The sequence below is a fragment of the Podarcis melisellensis genome (genome assembly GCF_964234715.1).
Source record: "Podarcis melisellensis genome assembly, chromosome: 5".
Taxonomy (NCBI): domain Eukaryota; kingdom Metazoa; phylum Chordata; class Lepidosauria; order Squamata; family Lacertidae; genus Podarcis; species Podarcis melisellensis.
This window is the reverse complement of record NC_138537.1, coordinates 35,546,543-35,566,672: the sequence shown is the minus strand read 5'-3', so window position 1 is coordinate 35,566,672 and position 20,130 is coordinate 35,546,543. Positions and strand designations below refer to the sequence as shown.

The following is a 20,130-nucleotide window of genomic DNA, read 5'->3' as shown; positions in this document are numbered from 1 at the left end:
TCTGCCTTTATAAATCAGCAGGAGGAATGCAATGTATTCATAGAATCATAGATTTGGAAGGGACCCCGAGGGTCATCTAATCCAAGTAGTTCAAGTACATGTAAACAAATGGAAACGTCATGCTGCTAAACTGCATCCCATTAGAATGCACGCCTGCGGATGAGAGGGCTAGAATGGCAAATAGAAGCATATGGAATACAGGCATGCTTGCACAATGAGAAGAACCAGGATGTGACCTATCATTTCCAGTGCAAATATTGACAGGTACAACACCCAGCTGTTACATTATGGAATGCAGATCAAAGTGTAGACTGGAAGAAGCTGCTAAACTACACAATAGAGGCTGGCTTGCAACTTCTTGCTACTATGCTCATTAGACAGGCTATCCAAGATGGTCCTGCCTCCTCAGTTTAGGAAAGGGAACAGAATTACAGATTGCATTCCGCAGTGTGAGCATCCTTTCCCTGTCCCCATTTCCGGGGCTTATTTCAATATGTAAAACAACGCTGATGCTATTCAGCTCTGAACAGTTGTTTCAGGGGCTATTACTACTAGGTGTCAGTGACAGGGAAAGAGCTTAGGGGACCAATGGGTCACCACACAATTTTGCAAGAACAGAAGCGCCCAACACTTTACAGACAGAAAATGCTCAGGTTTCAGAGTACATCTCTGAAATGCTACTAGACTGCCCAGTAGGAACAGACACTGTCACAACCAGGAAATCTCACACATTTAAGATTTAATAATAATAATAATTATAATAATCAAAAAACAACAAGTGTGTGCATTATACGCAAGGTCTGTTATCAGTGCTCTTGGTTAGCCGTTTGCTCTTTAAGTGTCAGAGGGTTGAAGACAGAGGATGAAGTGTGGATGAAAATCCCATCTGTGACACTCTGAATGGGAGGGAGGGAGGGAGGGAGGGAGGGAGGGAGGGAGGGAGGGAGGGAGGGAGGAAGGAAGGAAGGAAGGAAGGAAGGAAGGAAGGAAGGAAGGAAGGAAGGAAGGAAGGAAGGAAGGAAGGAAGGAAGGAGGTAAGGGACTGGAGAGGGTTCAGAACCGGACAAAGGTGGCATCAATCTGCCGGACAGATGGAAGGGCCAGCATGATTTTGCGTCGGTACTGGGGATCTTTTTGCAGTGGGTTTCGCTCCAGGTAGACTGTTTCCAAGTTCTTGGCTCCTTTCAGCTCATCCAAGTCGCTCCAGCACTCAATGAGGTTATCGTTCATCTGGGTAAAACACACACAAAAGAAAAGTGCCAGCAATTTTTGAGAGTCGGTAAAGAATAGACTCTTAATCTCACGGTCGTGGCCCTAGATGGGCCAGGGCTTTTCCTATTAAGTCAAATGGCACAAAAGGAATCCTTGCTGCTGCAGCTCCCACATGACTGGTATAAGCTAAGGAGCAGTCCTAAGGCCCAACAAGTGGCAAGGGTGGGGACAGGAGGATGCATGCTTGTTCCTCCTTTGACTGGATTGAGAAGCACGTGGTAGACTTAATTATTCGAGCCCAGCTTCCCATGCTGTTGCTCTCACACACATGCAAATTCAGTGTATGGGAATGACATCCGCTCTCCCCAAAATACAGTACAATAATTTTATTTGAGCGCTGTATTAAAGGTGCCTTTCTGGATCCCCAATTTCTGACCGCTTGGCAGGACAGCCTGGAATTAAAGTTCTGTCACTGCAGAACTTTAGAGAGTTGGAAACTCTCTCACACCATCAGCGACAGTACTAGATCAGGTTATCAGGGTCTTAAACCACCATTCTAAAAACTTAAGAACAGCCTTCTGATTCAGGCCAATGTCCCACCTAGTCCAGCTCTTCCTGTTTAGAGAGTAACCAACCAGATACCTATGGGAAGCTTGCAAGCAGGACATGAGCACAACAGTACTCTGCCCACCTATGATTCCCAGACAAACACTGTCTCTGACAGTGGAGACCAAACATAGCCATCGTGGCTATGCTGCTGGTCCTTGAGCACTTCTTGGTCTCCCTCTCATAGACTTACCCAAAATTCTTGGAGCTCTGTTAGATGGGTAATATTTTCAATCTTTTTGATCCTGTTGGCCGCAATGTCCAGCATTGTCAATTTATTCTGAAACAAGCATAAAGAAAACTTTAGTCTCTATTTTCATTATTGTCTTCTTGCAAACTGTGCATCCTTGGACAAAACATTAATAGGCATAAAGGGACATGCCATGTAGCAAAATAGCCAAAGTTCATCAACCATACATACTGCAGAGTCAACTGCTCTCCCTAAGGTATAACCCTACTTGACCTTTGGCATCTAAACATCAGGATTGGAAAAAATTACTGAACTGGCCAGAACTAGCAGGCCAATTTTGGACATAAACTCAATTTTTTTTTTGATAAATATAACGCCTCAAGAGAAAAGCACAAGCCGCTTCCCAAAATACTACTAGTGTGCTGGAATTCCCTCAATATTGCTTTATATAACCGAGCGTGGCTAAATACTCTATTCTTCTCCTTTTCCCACAGCACAAAAAATACAACCCTTTGTTTGTTCGCCTTTGGCAGAAGCTCACGTTCACATTACGCATCATCCTTGCTGGTCTTCTGCTTCCTCACATTGGTTTCCCTACTTCTATCCAGTACTGTTGCCAAAATTATTTACCTCTCTTGTAACTGACCACATTAACACCCTTTCCTAAATCCTCACACTAGCTTCCTCTTCACCACACAAGCTTCTTTCCCTTACCTTTAAATCCCTCCATGGCCTTCCTCCTTTATCTCCACACACTTCTATCCAGACATATCCCTGCCTGTGGCTTATAGTCATCTATCTCCAATCACCTTCAGTAATCCAAAGGTTTCCTGCTCCCTCAAAAGACTCTGCTTACACAAACACAAACACACACACAACTCTGTGCTCTCCTCATTGCTGGCCAGTATCCTTCAGCTGCCATTCCAGGAGGTCTCTAGGATGCAACTCCTTCCTTCCTCAAAACTCACCCGTTCCATGAAGTCATTAGAACAACTATCTAGTCCCAATGCTCTACTGAAATTAAGCCTATACATGTGTAACTAAAATAAATGTGTGATCTTTCCATATCCCCCCCATTTCTGTCCCCTTCCTCTGTTGCCTCCCTTGCGTCTGTGTCTAGTTTATAAGCCTCTTGGGGTAGAAACTTGACTGCTCATTATTTGTAAAATGGCATGTACAAGGATGGTGCCAAATAAATAACAATAAATATGCAACTCACATTGTTTTCCAGCCCTTCAATGACTTCTATGCCATTATGGCTAAGGTACAGCTCCCTCAAGTTCCCCAAACTCTGCAGCCCTTCGATCTTGGTCAACCGATTGCTCTAGGGTGGTGATAAAAAATGGATTAACATGACAGAACCAGACTTTTCAGGTAAAAAAATTACATGTCTCTCTATTTGCACGGCACATTTTATACAAGTCTTGGAGTCATTGTGCAGCTGCACTATATCATATGTACACCTTGGCACATGGACATTACTTAAGAGGAAAGCACGCATAAAAATGAAACTATTAGTGACAATATCATACCAAAAATGCATCAGGAGAAATTGCTTGTAAAAATCTGTACATTAATCAAAACTGTATACACAAATGTGTTTATTAGAATAAATTCACACTAAGATGCTGAAGAATTTTCATTTTTTTCAATTGCAAATTGCTGAAGAAATGTAGAGAACTCATTTTAAGACTGGAAAATGATAAGCTGAGAGAACTGGTTGACAGTTCCTTCCTTCCACAATCTGAACTATAACTATAATTGCCTCCCTTCATTCATAGAGATTACTGGTCCTTTTGTCATTCTAGTTTTGAAAGGTCTAAACTGCTGCAAAGTTCATATGAAGGAGAAAAGCAGACATGATAAATGAATAAATAAATAAATGGAATGAGAAGTCCAGGGCTGATACCTGTATACTAAGCACTGTTAAGTTTGTCAATGCATCCAGGTTCTGAAGCTTGGTGATTTTGTTCTTTCCCAGAAACAGGCTGTCCAGATTAGTCAACGTATCAATATTCTGAATTGCCTGCAAATTGACCGCAGTAAACATTACAATCCTGGATTCTAGCAAGCAAACCTCTTGCAACACATTCACTACTTAGTAAGACTGTAGCACAGTCAATTACCCAACATCACCCCACCCACTCCTTTATCACAAACTTGTATGCTGAAGGTGGCTCATGAGATGATTCAGATCAGAAGTCTCATGCTGTATGACTGATGACTTCAACTTTGCACTGGTCAAGCAAGCTGAACTAACACAGTATCCATAGTTAAGCTGTGTGGAAATGCTGCAGAACAGCAACTTTCAGTTTCAAGTTTGAGTTCTTTGTCATTTGGACTCCCAAAGAAGCTCTGAGAAGAAATTCCTTAAGAAGGCAGAATCTTTAGGGCGGCTCACTCAGAACAAGTGGCCTACAGAATCCCATTAGCAGGATGTACCTTCTTAATTATTAAGCACCTGGGGAATCCATGTGAAGCTGGAACAATGAGATAATTCCACCTGCCAGAATATTCAGGGGTGGAGACAGGGTCAGCATTGTCAATAAAAGAAATAAAAAGTATCTTATGTTTAAAAGTATTTTTCAAAACAAGTGATTGGAAGAGAGAATGCTGACTATTCAATATAAATAGTTATTAGTCATATTATTTCACTGATGTTTGATTATGTACTGGAACAGAGAATATTCTGCTTATCTGTGTCTCAAAATTTCATTTCATCTTCTAGCTTGAGTTGCCGCTTTCACATAACTAGTTCCACTCAACTTCTTGTTGCTTATCAGCTGTTTACCCTACTTTCATTATCTTTTTTTTTTTTGGAGGGGGGTTGTTTCCTAAAATCATAGTTTCTTAATGTACTATCTGATCTTGCCAAGTCTACAGTTTGGCTTTCTTCCACCTTCAAATCTATGCTGTCAGTAGTATACAGTTACAAGCCTTTGTTCCTGCAGTACTTTTCAAAGTTTGGGTCCCCTTATGTAACAACCTGAAGTTGTCTTTCTGTGTGCTGCTTGAAAGCACCATGTGCCAACCACAATCAACACTGTAATGAGTTTCCCTCTTGCATTTTAAAATGTTTTTCTTGAGTTGTTCTCAGAAGGCGGAGCAACACCCTTTTTAACAGAAATCAGGGAGGTAGCCAAGGAAAGCATTTGGAGGCCAAATGGACACTTCTTCCATGCTTCTTAAGTCTCCCTCTGGAAGTCACTGTTGCAGTCAGCAGCAGCACATTTGCAACCTGAAAGTTTTTACTTCTCCCCACTCCTGTCTGATATGGTTGATTTCTCAGCTATACCAATGACGGATCCTTACAGACCACCATCAAATACCTACCCTGATTCGATTAGATCCCAGCTCTAACATCTGTAATTGATGTAAGTTGCTTAGGTTCTCAATTTTGCTGATTTTATTGTTCACAAGAAAGAGTTTCTTTAACTGAGTGAGCTGGTCCAGCCCCTCGATGTGCCGTAGAATGTTAAACGAAATATCCAGGACCCTAAACAGGAAACAAAGGAAAATACTTTAAAATGTAGATATCTTCTAAGGCATAGCATCCCAATCTTGCTCCAAAGAGCTCATAGTGCTATATATGTAGCTGGTACCTATTTTACTTTCACAATGACTCAGAAGTGGGGTATGATGATAGAGCATGGGACTGGTCCAAGCTTCATGGCTCACTGGAGGTTTGAACTTGGATTTCCCCCAGTCTAAATCTGTAACTTCACTCTTTACACCAAGGAGGGCGGGAATCTGTGGCCCTCCATATGTTGTTGGACTCCAACGACCATCACCTCCGCAAGCAGAATGGCATGATGGGGATTGCAGTCCAGCAACAGATTGAGGAAATCAAAGAGCTTTGTATATACTGGCTGAAAGAAGCTTCTGCAGGTGGGATGATAGCTTGTAGTCTCTCTTTATATGAACAACAAATTTGGCCACGCAACCAAAAACCATGTTTTGTACTAAGTATAGTTAGGCACAATGTCTGAATTAACAATGGAATGGTGTCTGCATGAAGCCATTGTCTTACATAGCCATGCAAGCTACAATAAGATCTATGATCCAGGAAAAGAAGCATGTTACAATGAGGATAGCTATTCTGAGAGAGGGAGACAAACATGGGAACATCTCTCACTAATATTGAAATAACTTTCCTGGATTCCAGTCCATTTCCAAGACAATTCAAAGTGCTGGCAATTACCTTTAAAGCCTTTAAAGCCCTATATAGCCTAGGTACTCACTCAAGTTCTGTCAGGGCCTCCAAGTTCTCAATCTTTCGAATCTGATTGTCATAGAGATCCAGTTCTCTGAGACTTTGCAACTGTTCCAGATTCTCAATGCACTTAATCAAGTTCTGACGGAGACAAAGAGTCTGATGTGTAGAGAGAAGATAAACAAAGGATGTAAAAACAATAACACACAAGTCTCACTCCCAACAGATGCACTTAATACGGTGTATGAAACAGCTTTGAAAATAAGTTCTCTGCAGGTGGATGCTGCCCTCACTCAAATTATTTGTTCTTCTCCTGCTCCTCCACCAATTCTTAATATCTCCACCCATTCCCCACCAGATGAAGACTGCTGCAGTGGCCAAAAAGGGTTACTGTGCATTTTCACTGGGGCGGCGGGAGGGGGGGGACACACGTTGTTGCCAATCCTGGCAGTCTTTGGGCCAGGCGAAAATGAAATTTCATCTATAGCATACCACTGCACAGCCCAGCTAAGGAGATAGTGAATCAAACTAAGTGGTACAAATTACTGGATCTTCCAATGTCCTTTATAAAGCCTAAAAACAACTGTGCTCAGGTCAATGAGGCTTGCACTCATGCCACTTTCCAGCTTAAAATTGCCCTTGAAGTGGATATTAGTATCTGTATTGTGTCTACCTTTTCTCATGGTGAAACTATTAGTAGCTCTGTGTGCGCATGAGAATTTGAATTGGAGGAAATGCTTAGGGTATGGTGAAGGAATGAACATTCTTGCACCCAAGCACTGCTCATTCGCTCACTGTTAATTCACTCAGCGGCTGATTTCAAATTTGCTTTTTAAAGAGTTTGGGAGATCCAGTCATGGTCCTCCTCCACATGCAGCTGCTGAGTGACCTTGGACTAGAGACTTCTTTGAAGTCTCTCAGCCCCACTCACCTCACAGAGTGTTTGTTGTGGGGGAGGAAGGGAAAGGAGAATGTTAGCCGCTTTGAGACTCCTTAGGGCAGTGATAAAGGGGATATCAAATCCAAACTCCTCTTCTTCTTCTTCATATGTAATTTGACCCACAGTGGAATGCTACTAGTGTACTTCTGGGTGCCCTCTGCGTCACTCTTCTCAAATGCAGCCTTTATTCCATTATGCTGCATCCCTCTAGCTAGAGAAATATAGCAAAGTACTTTGGCTGCCACGCATACTCTCAGTTACACAACCATGGCAGAGCCGTATCAGCTCAACTAGAGAGTGCTCCTTAAGAGTCTCACCTTCACTTTCTTGAGCACCTCAAACCCTTCAATCTTGCCAATTCGGAAGTGATTCAGATCAACATCCTGAAAGGCAATAAAAAGCCACAAGCCGTCTTAGTATTCACACAAAGGTTTATTTCAGCATTACTTCTAAAGTAGCATGAAGGTAGATTGTAGGCCTATAGCATGCGGGTTGCAAGGGTGGGTGATACCATCAGTGTGCAGAAAAGCTGGCCTTTGTTAACTAGATGGAAACCCTCAAAGCCCAAGGGCCTTCTGCTTAGAGAGAAACAAATCAGCACAATTGCTGTGCAGGACTCACATCTCTTTCCTAAAAGAAGGGGCTCTGTGCTGAATATATTACATCTTTTTCAGCAATCAGAAACACAAGGATTTGGCCCTATTTTTCTTCTGTGGGACATTGCCCAGCTCCTCAACTTTGCCATGAAAAGTCAAATGTACACGGTGATATCAATGCTAGTTCAGATGTCAGGCTAAATCCCTCCCCATGCATCAGCCAAGCAAGTTGGCTGCCCCCTCCCCTTTTTAAAAAGCACATGTACATTTATGTAAATATGTAAACAAATGTATGTCTGTCAACACACAAAGCCACCCGATTCTTCCTTCTGGTTACATTACTACCATAGTACAGTGGTTCCTCAGTTCTCAAACAAAATCCATTCCGGAAGCCCATTCGGCTTCTGAAACAGGTTTCCGGTGTTCGAGAACTGAAACGTATCACAACCAAGGCATTCAGGATTGAATGAAATGAAAATCCTGTGGGGAAAGTGTTAGTTACATGCTTTTCAACTATATGCTTATAAATACACCATGTGTGCCACTTGCTTTTGCATTTTGGGGAATGAGACACACAGAGCAGGCAGCTAATTCCTTTTTTTAGTCTTCTATAGGGAAAGTGGAGCCCCTTTGACATGCTGTCTAATCAAAAGTTTTCCACCATACCAACGAATCTGAAAACAGCTTGACAGTGCAGATCTTCAAAGACAAAAAGGAGAATGGCAGATGCCTCTACCCCTTTTTGTATCAACTTTCCATCAGCAAAGTATCTTGTTGCCTTTGAAGCTCTCTTCCCCAATTTCTCTGCTGTTGTGATCCAGCTCTTCTCATACCAAATACCTGTCCACCATTGCGCTAGATCTCAGCACAGAAACATAATATACATTTTAAAGGGGGGAAATCTGTTAACTCTTGAAAAGAAATTCTTGATCACACAGGCTTCAGAATTCTTCCTCGGTGGGCCCTTCCCATGTATTGCTACAATGGAAATTAAATCTATATTACCTCTGCTTCCGGATCCAGGCTAATCGTCTCCATATCCACCGGCGTCTCGGCTTCAGCTGCAATAGAACAAATGCACTCTGCTTAAACCCCATGCTGCTCATCAACTGAACTCAAGCTTGCAATGTCAGCTCTCTCATAGAAGAAAGAATGCCTTCAAAAGAGAGAGGGAACACCTAACGTATTCAGAGTGGATTAGGCCTCCTAACCCGGTGGTCACGTTGCCAATAAGAAGTGTGATATACACTGAAGGAAGCAATACTGATGAACCCTTTAAAAAAAAAAGTACATTTACAACATTGCACTAACAGAAGTTGTGCTTCAGTGGCTAAAGGAGGAAAGTCATAGCCGGCAAAGTGGCTAACTGTACAAACTATATAACTGTTACCAGAAATGTTAGATTAGTCATCGGCCATCTTTGCAGCCTGCTCCCTTTGGGTAACATGGCACAGTTTTTGGAATGGAAGAAACAAAAATCACAAGGATTATCTGGTGGCAGAACACCAATTTCTTGGTCTAGTCACCTGAAGAACTACAGCCACATTCTTCATGACTAAAGTCAGCCAGATACATTTGCAAGCTATATTATTAGGTCTCACTTTTTTCATTAGAGTACACTGGGAACCTGGTATTACCAGCTGTTTGAAGAAACTGTTTTGCTGCTTTGATTCCCACCCCCTTCAAAACCCAACCTCATTCCTAAATGCAATTCTCACTCTGTATGCATGAGTGGAGGTGGACTTCAGAGATTTGTGCTGAATAATTCATGCAAGCTTTCCATTTGGCAGGTGGGTGGATTTTCTCCTTCACGTAATGTTCAGCAACATAAGCCCTCTTCAGGCATTCAAGCCTCAACACAATGAGCAGGAACAAGCAGGAAAAAAGGAACTCCAGGTGTATAGCAATTTCCATCAAGTTCACCAGCCACTATAGTAAACAGAAGCCAGTATTGTGATTCAAGTACTTGATGGAAATTGTTATATAAAACGTGTTCCCAATGAAGGACGTTTCCAAAATGTAGCAGCCAAGCAACTGAAGTTTCTTTCTCTTTATTTCAAAACAAAGTTTGTCAGCAATGCATTTATTGGTTTTGCGGCCTGTTTTTGCTTTGGGAGAAGAGTGCAGGGGCTCCAATCTCCTCTGTCACACCCCCAGTTTCACCACCTTCCAAGCATGGAAGGGCAAACATTGACAGTGGGAAGCTAACTGTACTTGTGCAGGCTCCCCAAGCAATTTACAACCTTGAAATGTCAAGGTTCTTAGTTGTGCACAGAACCTGCACAAGTAAAAGGAGCTTCCTACTATAGATGTTCCTTTCCCAACATGTGGCAGGAGAAGCAAGCAGGAATGCAATGGAAGGGACAGGACTAACCGGCTCATGGCAATCTCCCCCTCAGACAATGACAAACTTGTGAACAAATAATGACTCAGGAAGGCTACAGAAGCCATTTATTCCAGCACACAGGATTTGTGACACCCACCGAACCGTTCGCTCCCCTCCCCTCTTGAGCTGGTCTCCTGATCTCATAAACAACTCTGCCAGTTACCCCTTGCTCTAACTCAGGCGAGGGGAATCTTTAGCTCCCCAGATTTTGCTGAACTGCAACTTCCACCATCCCATTGGCCCCATTGGGGCTGAAGGGAGTTGTAGTTCGGCCAAAGGTGCCCCACACCTGCTCTCTTATGTGCAAAGCCACCCTCTCTCCTCCAAATCCTTTTCTGCAAGCTTCCGCTCTCAAATCATCAGCTACAGGAAGCAAGAAGGGCCAATGGAAAGAAAGGTGCGGGGAAAACAACTGGATGCTCTTGCCTATTTACTCTGCTACAGTCGACTTTTATGCCCCCGAATTCCACACACACTCCCACCACCTGATAAGCACTGGATGGCTGATATGAACTGGATATAACTAAATAGTTGTGCTAGCGGGAGCCAGCATGACAAATCCTGCTTACCTACCCCCTCCAAAAAAACTACTCTGGTGTGTGTGTGTGTGTGTGTGTGTGTGTGTGTGTGTGTGTAAGGTTGGGAGAACCCCAAAAGCAGTGTGTAGGGGAAAGAGAGGGGCATGTTCACACCGTCAAGTAGAAATGCTTGTGCTGACAGAATGATCATAATAGCACTGAATTCATCTCAGTATATTTCATTCATGGACAAATACGGATAGCAATCCGATATAATAATAGTTGCCTAAGCCACCAATGTTCTGAAATCCAGTAAAGCAAGAATTCTTGCATTTTAGGGATGAGCAGTGTGCAGCTCCAACACTACAAGCCAGCAGAAGAGACACTTTGCTGTGAAAATGTCATCATTCAGTTAATACTGAAACACATACAAAGCAACCACCTGCCCACCTCGCCTATTATTAATTTAGCAAATATTCATGATCAAAGCGGTTGTCACAATCTGTTGGGAAGTCAGCTGACATTTTTGCCACCATGTGGTTGAGGCTGAAAGCAAATTCCCTCTGAGCGCACCACAGGGACGTAGGCAAAGTACAATAAAGGAGCTCAAAATTGTCAGAATGCCAAAACTGCACATGTGCAGGAGATGAAATACAGGCTGCAAGTCCTCAGCCCAAAACAAACTGGGCTGAAAGAAGCAGGCTGCCGTGCCAAACTTGCATGCCAGATTATGAACCCGCCCCAGGCCAGGATTAGAAAAAACCCAACAGTGGTCTTGGCAATTAATACAAAACTAGTCATTTGTGTAACAGTAGGCTATCTCAGCATTAGGAACACAATACTAGAGCTTGTTCCAATCATCTCAGTTACTCCCAGTTGCACCCATTGTGGCAAAGCAGTTTGTTCAGGAAGTTCCTGCCAGACTCACAGCCAGACAAATGCTGCCATTATGCCCAGATTGTTCACAGAATTTTCAAAATGCATGATAGGACTGGGTGAAATATTGTCCAAAACTGGTATGTTCACATCGTGATAATTGTTTCATAATATTTGAGGTGGCAATATATCGCGAATCACAATTTGTGTAAGAGCTAGGTGAAATCTGGTTTTCAACATCGTGATAGCTCACCAACTAAACACTGCAATGTTATCAGCAGCTAAACCTCACATTATCACCAGCTAAACATAATCATTCCACCTCAGATATTAATTGGTGCATCTGCCATATTATTAGCATGATATTCTAAATACAAAACTCTCGCTCTCCTGTTTCTCAACTCCACATAACATATGCCATCTGAAATAGATTCCAGGAACAACAGATGTTTCTTATGCAATAGGTTGGAAACAATAGGCAGGATTCAACTAAGGCTGTGAATGCCAAAGTTGGCCCTCCAGCTGTTTTGGGACTACAACTCCCATCAGCCCTAGCTAACAGGACCAGTGGTCAGGGATGATGGGAACTGTAGCCCCAAAACAGCTAGAGGGCCAAGTTTGGCCATCACTGAACTAAGGGATCACACATTGGGGCTCCCCCCATCCCAAAATTGGCTCTTGAGGGTGCTGGGAAACCCCAGAACAGTGAACGGGGATCGTTCCACCTGGTAAGCTGATATTCTTATGCAGACAGAACATTTGTAATAGTGTGATGTTCAATTCCACCCCAAATGTTGGATATCTCTTTAGCATACATGGGCTCCTTATGTAGTGTTACCTAACACAATCCAGCTTTATAACCCCTTCAAGGAGGGTAACTATAATTTGGTATGACTTGAGGCCACTGCAGGAATATGCCTCTATACTGAAAGGTGTGCATACATACAAAAAGATCCACATTTTCTTTGTGGATATGTGTGTGTGCTATAACTAAGAAAAATGCTATTAGGATTGGCAAGAAGGTGTATGACATTTTATAAATGGGATGATTAAGAAACATTCTGTTTTCCATTCAGTAGCAGATTAAGAAAAAGTGTATGCAACAAATAGGTATTTTTACCCATGCTTATGCTCTGGATTCAGACAGACCACAGTGGGTTTAATTTCCAGCATGTTCTAGTTTCGTTTGTCCTTATATGACTCTGCAGGTTATCCAAATGTAGCAAGTTGAAGCAAGCAGGGAAGCTGTCCATCTCTGCCTTGAATGACAGAGGACTTTTAATAAATGTTCCAGTCTGACTTTGCCTGCAAAAGCCCCAAATTAAACTTCGCTGAAAAAGGAGCATATTATTATACCTGATTAGCTTATTTTTGGATTTCCAAGTCAAAACAGAATGCCAGCAGAAAGTTCTAAAACATATTATGGGTGCTGCACTGAATCAGAAGGAAGAGGTTGGATTAGAACAAGAACAGCTTGGATGAGTGAAACAGCCAAGACAGTTTCTCCAATAGTTTGAACTCTAACCCATCATTAAAGTAGGAGCTCTCAAATCAAGCCAAATACAAACAATTTTTCTGCAAAGTAAGAATTTCAACAAAACTGATTGATGGCCAATATTAGATTTCACAATGAAAACGTTACAGTAGCCTAAATACAAGAAAAGGTACTGAGCTTAAAGTATCAACCATAAACATCTTTTGTTTTGCGTTTCAATTTAATTTAATTTTAAATCACATTAAAAACATTAGAGGAGACTTAATTGCTGTTCATTGGACACAGGCATGCCCAAACACCACTGTTTGCTTCTAAAAGATGGCATGCTCAAACATGTATTCCTGTAAGACTTTGAGGGGGAAAATTACTGAGCAGACCCATTAGAGGTCATAAGCTCAAACTTCACTTTCAACAATTGTGAATCTTCTTGTGTTCAGCTCTTTTGAACCATGTACACCCTTCTGCTAGGCAAGGAACTAACCAACCAACCACTTCTCATTACAAAGAGGCCAATGTGGATGCTATATGGGGTGAAAAAGACAGAAACAAAAATAAAAAATCTTGCTCATAGGGACTGAACAGCTATATTCTACAACAGCCCAGAAGATCTTAATTTATATCAAAGTGCATTAAGTTTTTAGTGTATCAAAGAACAGCAGCAGCACACTATCAGAAAATGAGTAACAATGCGGTCCAAAACATAGGTGGTTAACCTATGGCCCTCTGTATGTCGGTGGACTCAAGCTCCTATATGTCCCAGTCAACATGGCCAGTAGTCAGGGATGATGGGAATGCTTGTTCAGCTACTCCTGCTTTAACTCATCTCCTAAAGCTTTAAAGTGATGGGTTATGATATGTCTTCAAGTGTATACCAGCATATGATCTCTCTTTCTTGAATAACAGTTTACCTGTTGAATTCTCGCCATTCTGTTCATCCCTCAAACTCTGCTGACTGAGGTCTGTTACTATGCAAACCGTTTGCTTCTTCCCTTCATCATCTCCCGACTCTTCAGACTCAATCCTCCTGTCAACTGTGTAAAAGAAACACTCTGTAATTAAGTTTTATTTCTGGAAGGAAGCAAACAATGACACACATATAAGCTACTAATAGTATTAAAGCAGGTGTGGGGAACCTGTGACCATCTTGCAGATGATAGACTCCAACTCCCATCAGACCCAGCCAGCATGACCAATGGTTAGGGATGATGGGAGTTGTAGTCCAACAACATCTGGAGAGGCACAGGTAACCTCTCCACTCCTGCTATTGGAATTTCTATATTTGCAACATAAGAGAAGGGCAGCCTGCTCCTATGCATGGTTACTCACAAGTATGCCCAACTAAGTTCATCTCTTTCCAGAGAAATAGCCATGATTCTTTGTTGATTTTGCTGCAATAGACTAATATTTCATTATGGCATATAAGCTTTCAGTGATTAAAGTAGTCTTGTCCAAAAAGCAATTTATGTCACAATAAAATTGGTTAGGCTTTAAGTTGCCACAAGACTTGAGTGTAACAGGACTCACCCACAGGTATTATGCAGAGATGTCTATAGCCTTAAAATAGGATTCAAAGAACAACATCGCTAGTTGGAATGCTCAATGCTATCACAAGCTACTAGCTAACTGCCATATTCACGCAGTTTCCAGCTAAAAGTAAGACATGACTTGTAATTGTTCTCTATGGATCCAAGTGGGGAGCATAGAACTATCATGTGTGTTTAGCTTACATGATCTTTGTTTTTATAAATTACTACATTAGCCCAAACAAGGATTCCTCTTCTCAAAGCTTCCTTGAAGAAACCTTATTACCAGATGCCCAAGGACTGTTCTATGGCAACTCAGTGAGAAGGAAAGAGCACCCTGCCAAGATTTTTGTACATTTTTCTCCACCTAGTCTGCAGGTATAGATTATAATTACTTCATGTAACACATGGCATAGAAATCTTTCCAAGACACCACCACAGACTTCAGGACTGCTTCAGATGTTATGAATTTCCTGCACATACTATGTATGTGAGAAAAAGAGGACCAACCACACACAGATCGCCATGTGTGATCACTGCATACACATCTAGTTTGCCATATGTATCCAACATCACAAAGTCTAAACAGATGTTAAAGAAAAAAGTAGCTGTACAGAATCTGACAAAGTAACCTAAGTATATCAAGCCTACATGGAGCTTACTTTAAAATTACCTGCTTAGGGACCAAGATGACTCATTTTTAAAATTTCTGTGCTTAATCTATATCATAGATTTGATTACAGGAGGGAACTGGTACAGCAGGTATGGGCAAAAGGCATATCTGTATCTACTAGTAGATCTCAGGATGATTAGCAGTAATTCAGATAGAGTTTCTAAGTTCCAATTGTTAAATAAGAGAAACAACAACAAAAAACCCTGCCCCAAATAAAATAAAATATTGGGCTGCTAAAATGAAGAAAGCTAACCAGAAGTGAACTTTTGTGTTAAATAACTGTGAGCTCAGTTCAGTTCTGGTACAGTACTGAAAACAAATCCTTAGGTTCAGAATGTGTTCAGAGACACCCTTTAATTATAACTGTACATCATTTGCACTTGCTTCTTGTCAGCAGATTTTGGGGTTCTAGTAAAAAACAACAGATCGAACAAGCGTGAACTTTGCCACCCCTAGAGTAGAGCCTGCCCTAGGATGTTTTTGATTCAAATTTCAGATTAGCTTGCATCATAAACTTACTCTTTTCCCTATTTTTTGGCACATCACTCTGTCAGTCTTAATTTTGCACCTGTAATACAGGCATAATATTCACCTAACATATAGAGTTGCTGTAAGGATTACTGAAACAGTGCATGTGAATAAATTTCAGCTCTTAATATTTTTTGCTCTCTGCAGAATAGAATTAGTAATGACTGGGGAAAGTACTAAGACGCTAGGATGACTATTCCTACTGTTCTTCAACACAACACACATAGAGATGGCCAAAGCAGTGCTCTTTTGCACTACTGATGGAGCACCCATTGTGTTTTGTTTTCCTGGTCTAATGCCTTAATATGGTTACTGGCCTTTGGGATTAAAAGCCCCAGAGTAATATTTTTTCATAATTCATAACCCATCGTTCTTAAATACTAACAAAACCAGCAATTCCTCCTCAAAGGTCCAAGAACAGAGTTCTCCTAAATAATTTTCCTGTCCCCACAAAAAGCAGTAACACATTATTGTTCACAGTACAAGAGAGTCATACATATTAAAATTTCAATTCCTACATTACCATACAGAACACCTCAATGCACTATTTTCCAAGGTAAAGTAAAGCACTGAAGGGGAGGCAAGAGGCAGCATGTGAAGCAACTAATGGGGTCCTAAAGAATATCAAAGATCCGTCTGTGTGTCAGTTTAAACTGCGGACACCAAGGATTCCAGTGACCACTTAGTGGTAGCGCTTAATCTGGCGGGAGGGTTATCAGATACCTCTTCTTCGAAAAGATGTCACCCATTTAAAATTATATTAGCAGTGTCAGGAGGGATATATTTTGTAGGTCACGCAAACAGCGTAACAGAAGTCAGACACCCAAGTGTTTTTTTGGGGGGGGGGGAATTGGGGGTGGGGGAGAGAGACCCAACAAGCTGCATGCAGAACATGCACTGGATATGGATATAGATTCGGGGAGGTTCTTACAGTCCCCCCCCCGCCTCTGCTTTGCATACACCCCCCGTTTCCCCTGCCCAATACCATTATTCCACCATGCTTCCTCCCAATGCCCCCCCTGCACCCATAAGTAGGTTCCCCGCCAACACACGGTGAGCCTCCTCCACAGCGCCCACCTCCCGCGAAACGCCGACGCCCAACGGCTCCTGAACCGCAGCCTCCCCGCAACGGCCGAAGCCAACCTCGCCCGCCCCAACCCAGATTCGGACCCCGCGCGCTACGGCCCGGCCTCTCACCCTCCATCATCTCTTGCGCGCCCTCCCCGCTCTCCGTCTCAGCTACCGTCGTCGCCATAACGCTTTCCACCCCCTCCCCCTTCCGGCATCGGGCACAGCGCTCGGGACAGCCAATGGGCAGCTCGATCGGAACCGCCTGCATCCAATCACAGGGCCGGCTTCGCCGCAGCGGCTCCCAGGGGGGTTCTTGCGCCTGCGCCTGGACCCGCGGCCTTCTGGGAAATGTAGTTCTCCTTTAGGAGACTCGGCGGCAAGCCAAGGAAATACGGGTGGAACAATCTCAGGGGGGTTGGATGGGCAGCGGACGTCCCCCGCAGTGCTTGTCGGTCAGCTGTAGGGACGCGCTGTCATGGTCGCCCCTGGATTGGGATGTGAAGGCTGGCTGTCTCCATGCCAGCAATTCGGATAACAAAAAAAAATAAGAATTTTGGGGGTGTGGGGAATGGGGGAAATAAGGGTGGCTGAAGGGAAAGGGCTAAACTACATTTTCCCTGCCGTTCGCCCATCCCCGGAGATCTTGGGAGGAGGTGCTTGCACTTCCTGTGTTGGATAACTGGGTTTTGGTGGCTGATCTTAGTGTGCGGTCTATGGGCTCATCTGTTTTTCTTCAGCTTTCATTGCAATGTTGTGCTGTTTACTCTCCCCGCCAGAAGTTTGCCAAATATATCAAATGCATATACTGTAACTATGGATATGCATACACAAGTAGACCCCTGCTGGATCAAAGGAATATGTGTAGACCAGGGTCGGCTCTACCATGAGGCAGAGTGTAGCAGCTGCCTCACACAGCAAATTCGGAAGGGTGGAAAGTGGCCAGAAAGGTGTGCCATGTGGTCCGCCCTGCAGCAACTAAGCTAGCTTGCTGCTCCAGCATGGCTGGAGCACCAATGAGGTGACCTGAGGCAACCCATATTGGGATGCTCCGTCCACCCTATTGGGGTGGGGGCAGGGAAGTGTAGGTGGCATGTCTTGCCACAGGCCTCAAAAGGTATTGGGAAGGCCCTGAAAGAGACCAACATGCTGCTTTCAGGAAACCCACAGCAAGACGTATATTAGTGTTACTGTTCTGTATTTTTTACAATTCATTTGTTTTAATATTTATTATTATTAATAATAATAATAATAATAATACATTATTTATACCCCGCCCATCTGGCTGGGTTTCCCAGCCACTATCTGTGAAGGTGGTTTACAACAGTAACCAAACAATCCAGTAACCCTTGCTGTTGGCCCCGTTCCAGCAACTGGTATTCAGTGGTACACTGGCTCTGTATATGGAGATTCTGTTAGATATAATGCCCAAATGACCATGTTGAGAGACTAATTCTCTGTTAGTTTGTCTCATCTCTTTTATAAGCCATCCAAGTTCATAGCATTTGTGGCAGTGAATTCCATTAATTAATGGCTTGTTATGTGGAGCTTTCTTTTGTAATGAGCCAGAGTTGTTTAAATATTTCTTATATCTGTTAGATACTTTTCTCGCAGAGTGACCCAAGGCATCTTACATTAAAAAAAAAATCAATCAAAATCTAAAAACACAGCAAAACAGATTATTATTATCTAGTGTATTTATATCCCAAATTGGGATTCAATATCACCACCTGAATTTGCCCCTCCAAGGAGTGGAGCCATTGTAAAATAGTGCCCCCAAATCCCACCCCAAGATCTGCTGAGAGGCCCAACAGTGTCAGTCTGCATTTTTTAGTACAAAAAGTATTGATCTGATGTGTAGAGATATTTCCTGTTCTGATTAATTCAAGAGGGTTCTGGAAGCTTTTCTGTGTGAAAGAAACAAGCAGAAGATTCATGATGTTTGCGTTATTCCTTCAGAGAAGCTGAGTACAGCTGGCTTAAACTTGGTCTGTTATCTCTTTCAGTCAAGGTCATGCTGACTATAATAAGCCAGAAATAGGCGAGGGTTTCACTTTATCTTTCTATCTCTCTTCTGGTGTGGTGTTCAGTATATTGTTAAGCTTTAGTCTTATTATAAGTTATTTTAAGTTTAAGTTAAGTCTACTGCAACTGGATTTTTTATGGATAGTGGCAATCCTAAATGTATTGGATTTGTGACCATTATGCTCATTTGTCTTCAGTAGCAGTAAAGCTCTGTTGGATGAAATATTAATTGTCTCTGGTCTATTTTTTGGGAATCCTGCAATGTGTTTAAGTTTTTGCTCTGCTCACTATACACTGGAGTTCTGCTCTGGATCACTATGAGTAGAATTCCATGACAGGTCATGCGCCCAGAATGTTTTTTTGCTGCGAGGTTGAGCAGAGTGTTGAGGAGGTCTGGCTGTACGGTGCCAGAGTGTTTGCTGTGAATGAGCGAAGGAGTAGCTGTGCCAGAATGCCGGTGGACGAGGAGGACCTGGAGAGTCTCCGTGGCTGGGCAGTGTGGTGGAGTGGAATCCGGCCGTGGTGATTTACGAGCTGGGAGAGCTGTAGCTCACCAACAGGCACATATTCCCACTGTCCAGTTCCTGGCATAGATCACCCACCAAGGTGACCAAAGCAGTCTCTGTTCTATAGCCAGACTTAAAGCCAGATTGAAATTGATCCAGATAATCCATTTCATCCAGGAAGCCCTGACACCTTGCCAAAGAATGGAAGATTGGAGACTGGTTGAAAATACCATGGGATTCAGGGAGGTTTGTTTTTTTTAATAATAATAATAATAAAAGAAATCTCACCACTGCTTCTTTTAGGAAGCTATTCTTGGGACTCAGTATATTGGCCTTCATCCAGCCCATCACTGCATCCAGGCACTGGTCCAGGACTCGCACAACCTCATCTGATTAAGATGTAATGGAGAAGAGCTGAGTGTAGTCAGCACCAGCATAATGATGACATCCTGCCCAAAGCTCCTAATGATTGTTCCCAGCAGCTTCATATAGATGTTTAAAAGCATTGATGATAAAATGGTGCCCTGATATGCACCATAGAGCCAATTAACACACCCACCCCATCTTACTGTCTGGACTCAACACTGGGGTGGGAAACTGGATTGTTCAGTGGGCTGGATCTTTACCTCCTTCTGAGAGCGAGTGTGGTGTAGTGGTTAAGAACGGTAGTCTCGTAATCTGGGGAACCGAGTTCGCGTCTCCGCTCCTCCACATGCAGCTGCTGGGTGACCTTGGGCCAGTCACACTTCCTTGAAGTCTCTCAGCCCCACTCACC

General features: G+C 42.8%; 1 protein-coding gene across 1 annotated transcript; it reads right to left on the bottom strand.

The window, feature by feature from the left end:
- Window positions 1–1,022: 1,022 nt before the first annotated feature.
- On the bottom strand, window positions 1,023–17,109 carry PPP1R7 (protein phosphatase 1 regulatory subunit 7). The gene is made up of 10 exons (XM_081910523.1): window positions 16,954–17,109; window positions 13,941–14,063; window positions 8,763–8,818; window positions 7,479–7,544; window positions 6,250–6,380; window positions 5,342–5,504; window positions 3,918–4,034; window positions 3,228–3,332; window positions 2,012–2,098; window positions 1,023–1,230 (listed from the first exon to the last, which is right to left on the bottom strand). The coding sequence occupies exons 1-10, from the start codon at window positions 17,093–17,095 to the stop codon at window positions 1,054–1,056; spliced, it is 1,167 nt and encodes a 388-aa protein (XP_081766649.1). The 5' UTR covers window positions 17,096–17,109; the 3' UTR covers window positions 1,023–1,053.
- Window positions 17,110–20,130: the final 3,021 nt, after the last annotated feature.

Excerpts from the sequence above, each read along its gene's own strand:
- PPP1R7 (XM_081910523.1), bottom strand. The coding sequence starts at position 17,095 with ATGCAGGCGGTTCCGATCGAGCTGCCCATTGGCTGTCCCGAGCGCTGT. Across the intron at positions 7,545-8,762 it reads GCCTGGATCCGGAAGCAGAG|GATGTTGATCTGAATCACTT; the intron begins GTAATATAGATT and ends ATTGCCTTTCAG. Across the intron at positions 3,333-3,917 it reads TAACAGTGCTTAGTATACAG|AGCAATCGGTTGACCAAGAT; the intron begins GTATCAGCCCTG and ends TCACCACCCTAG.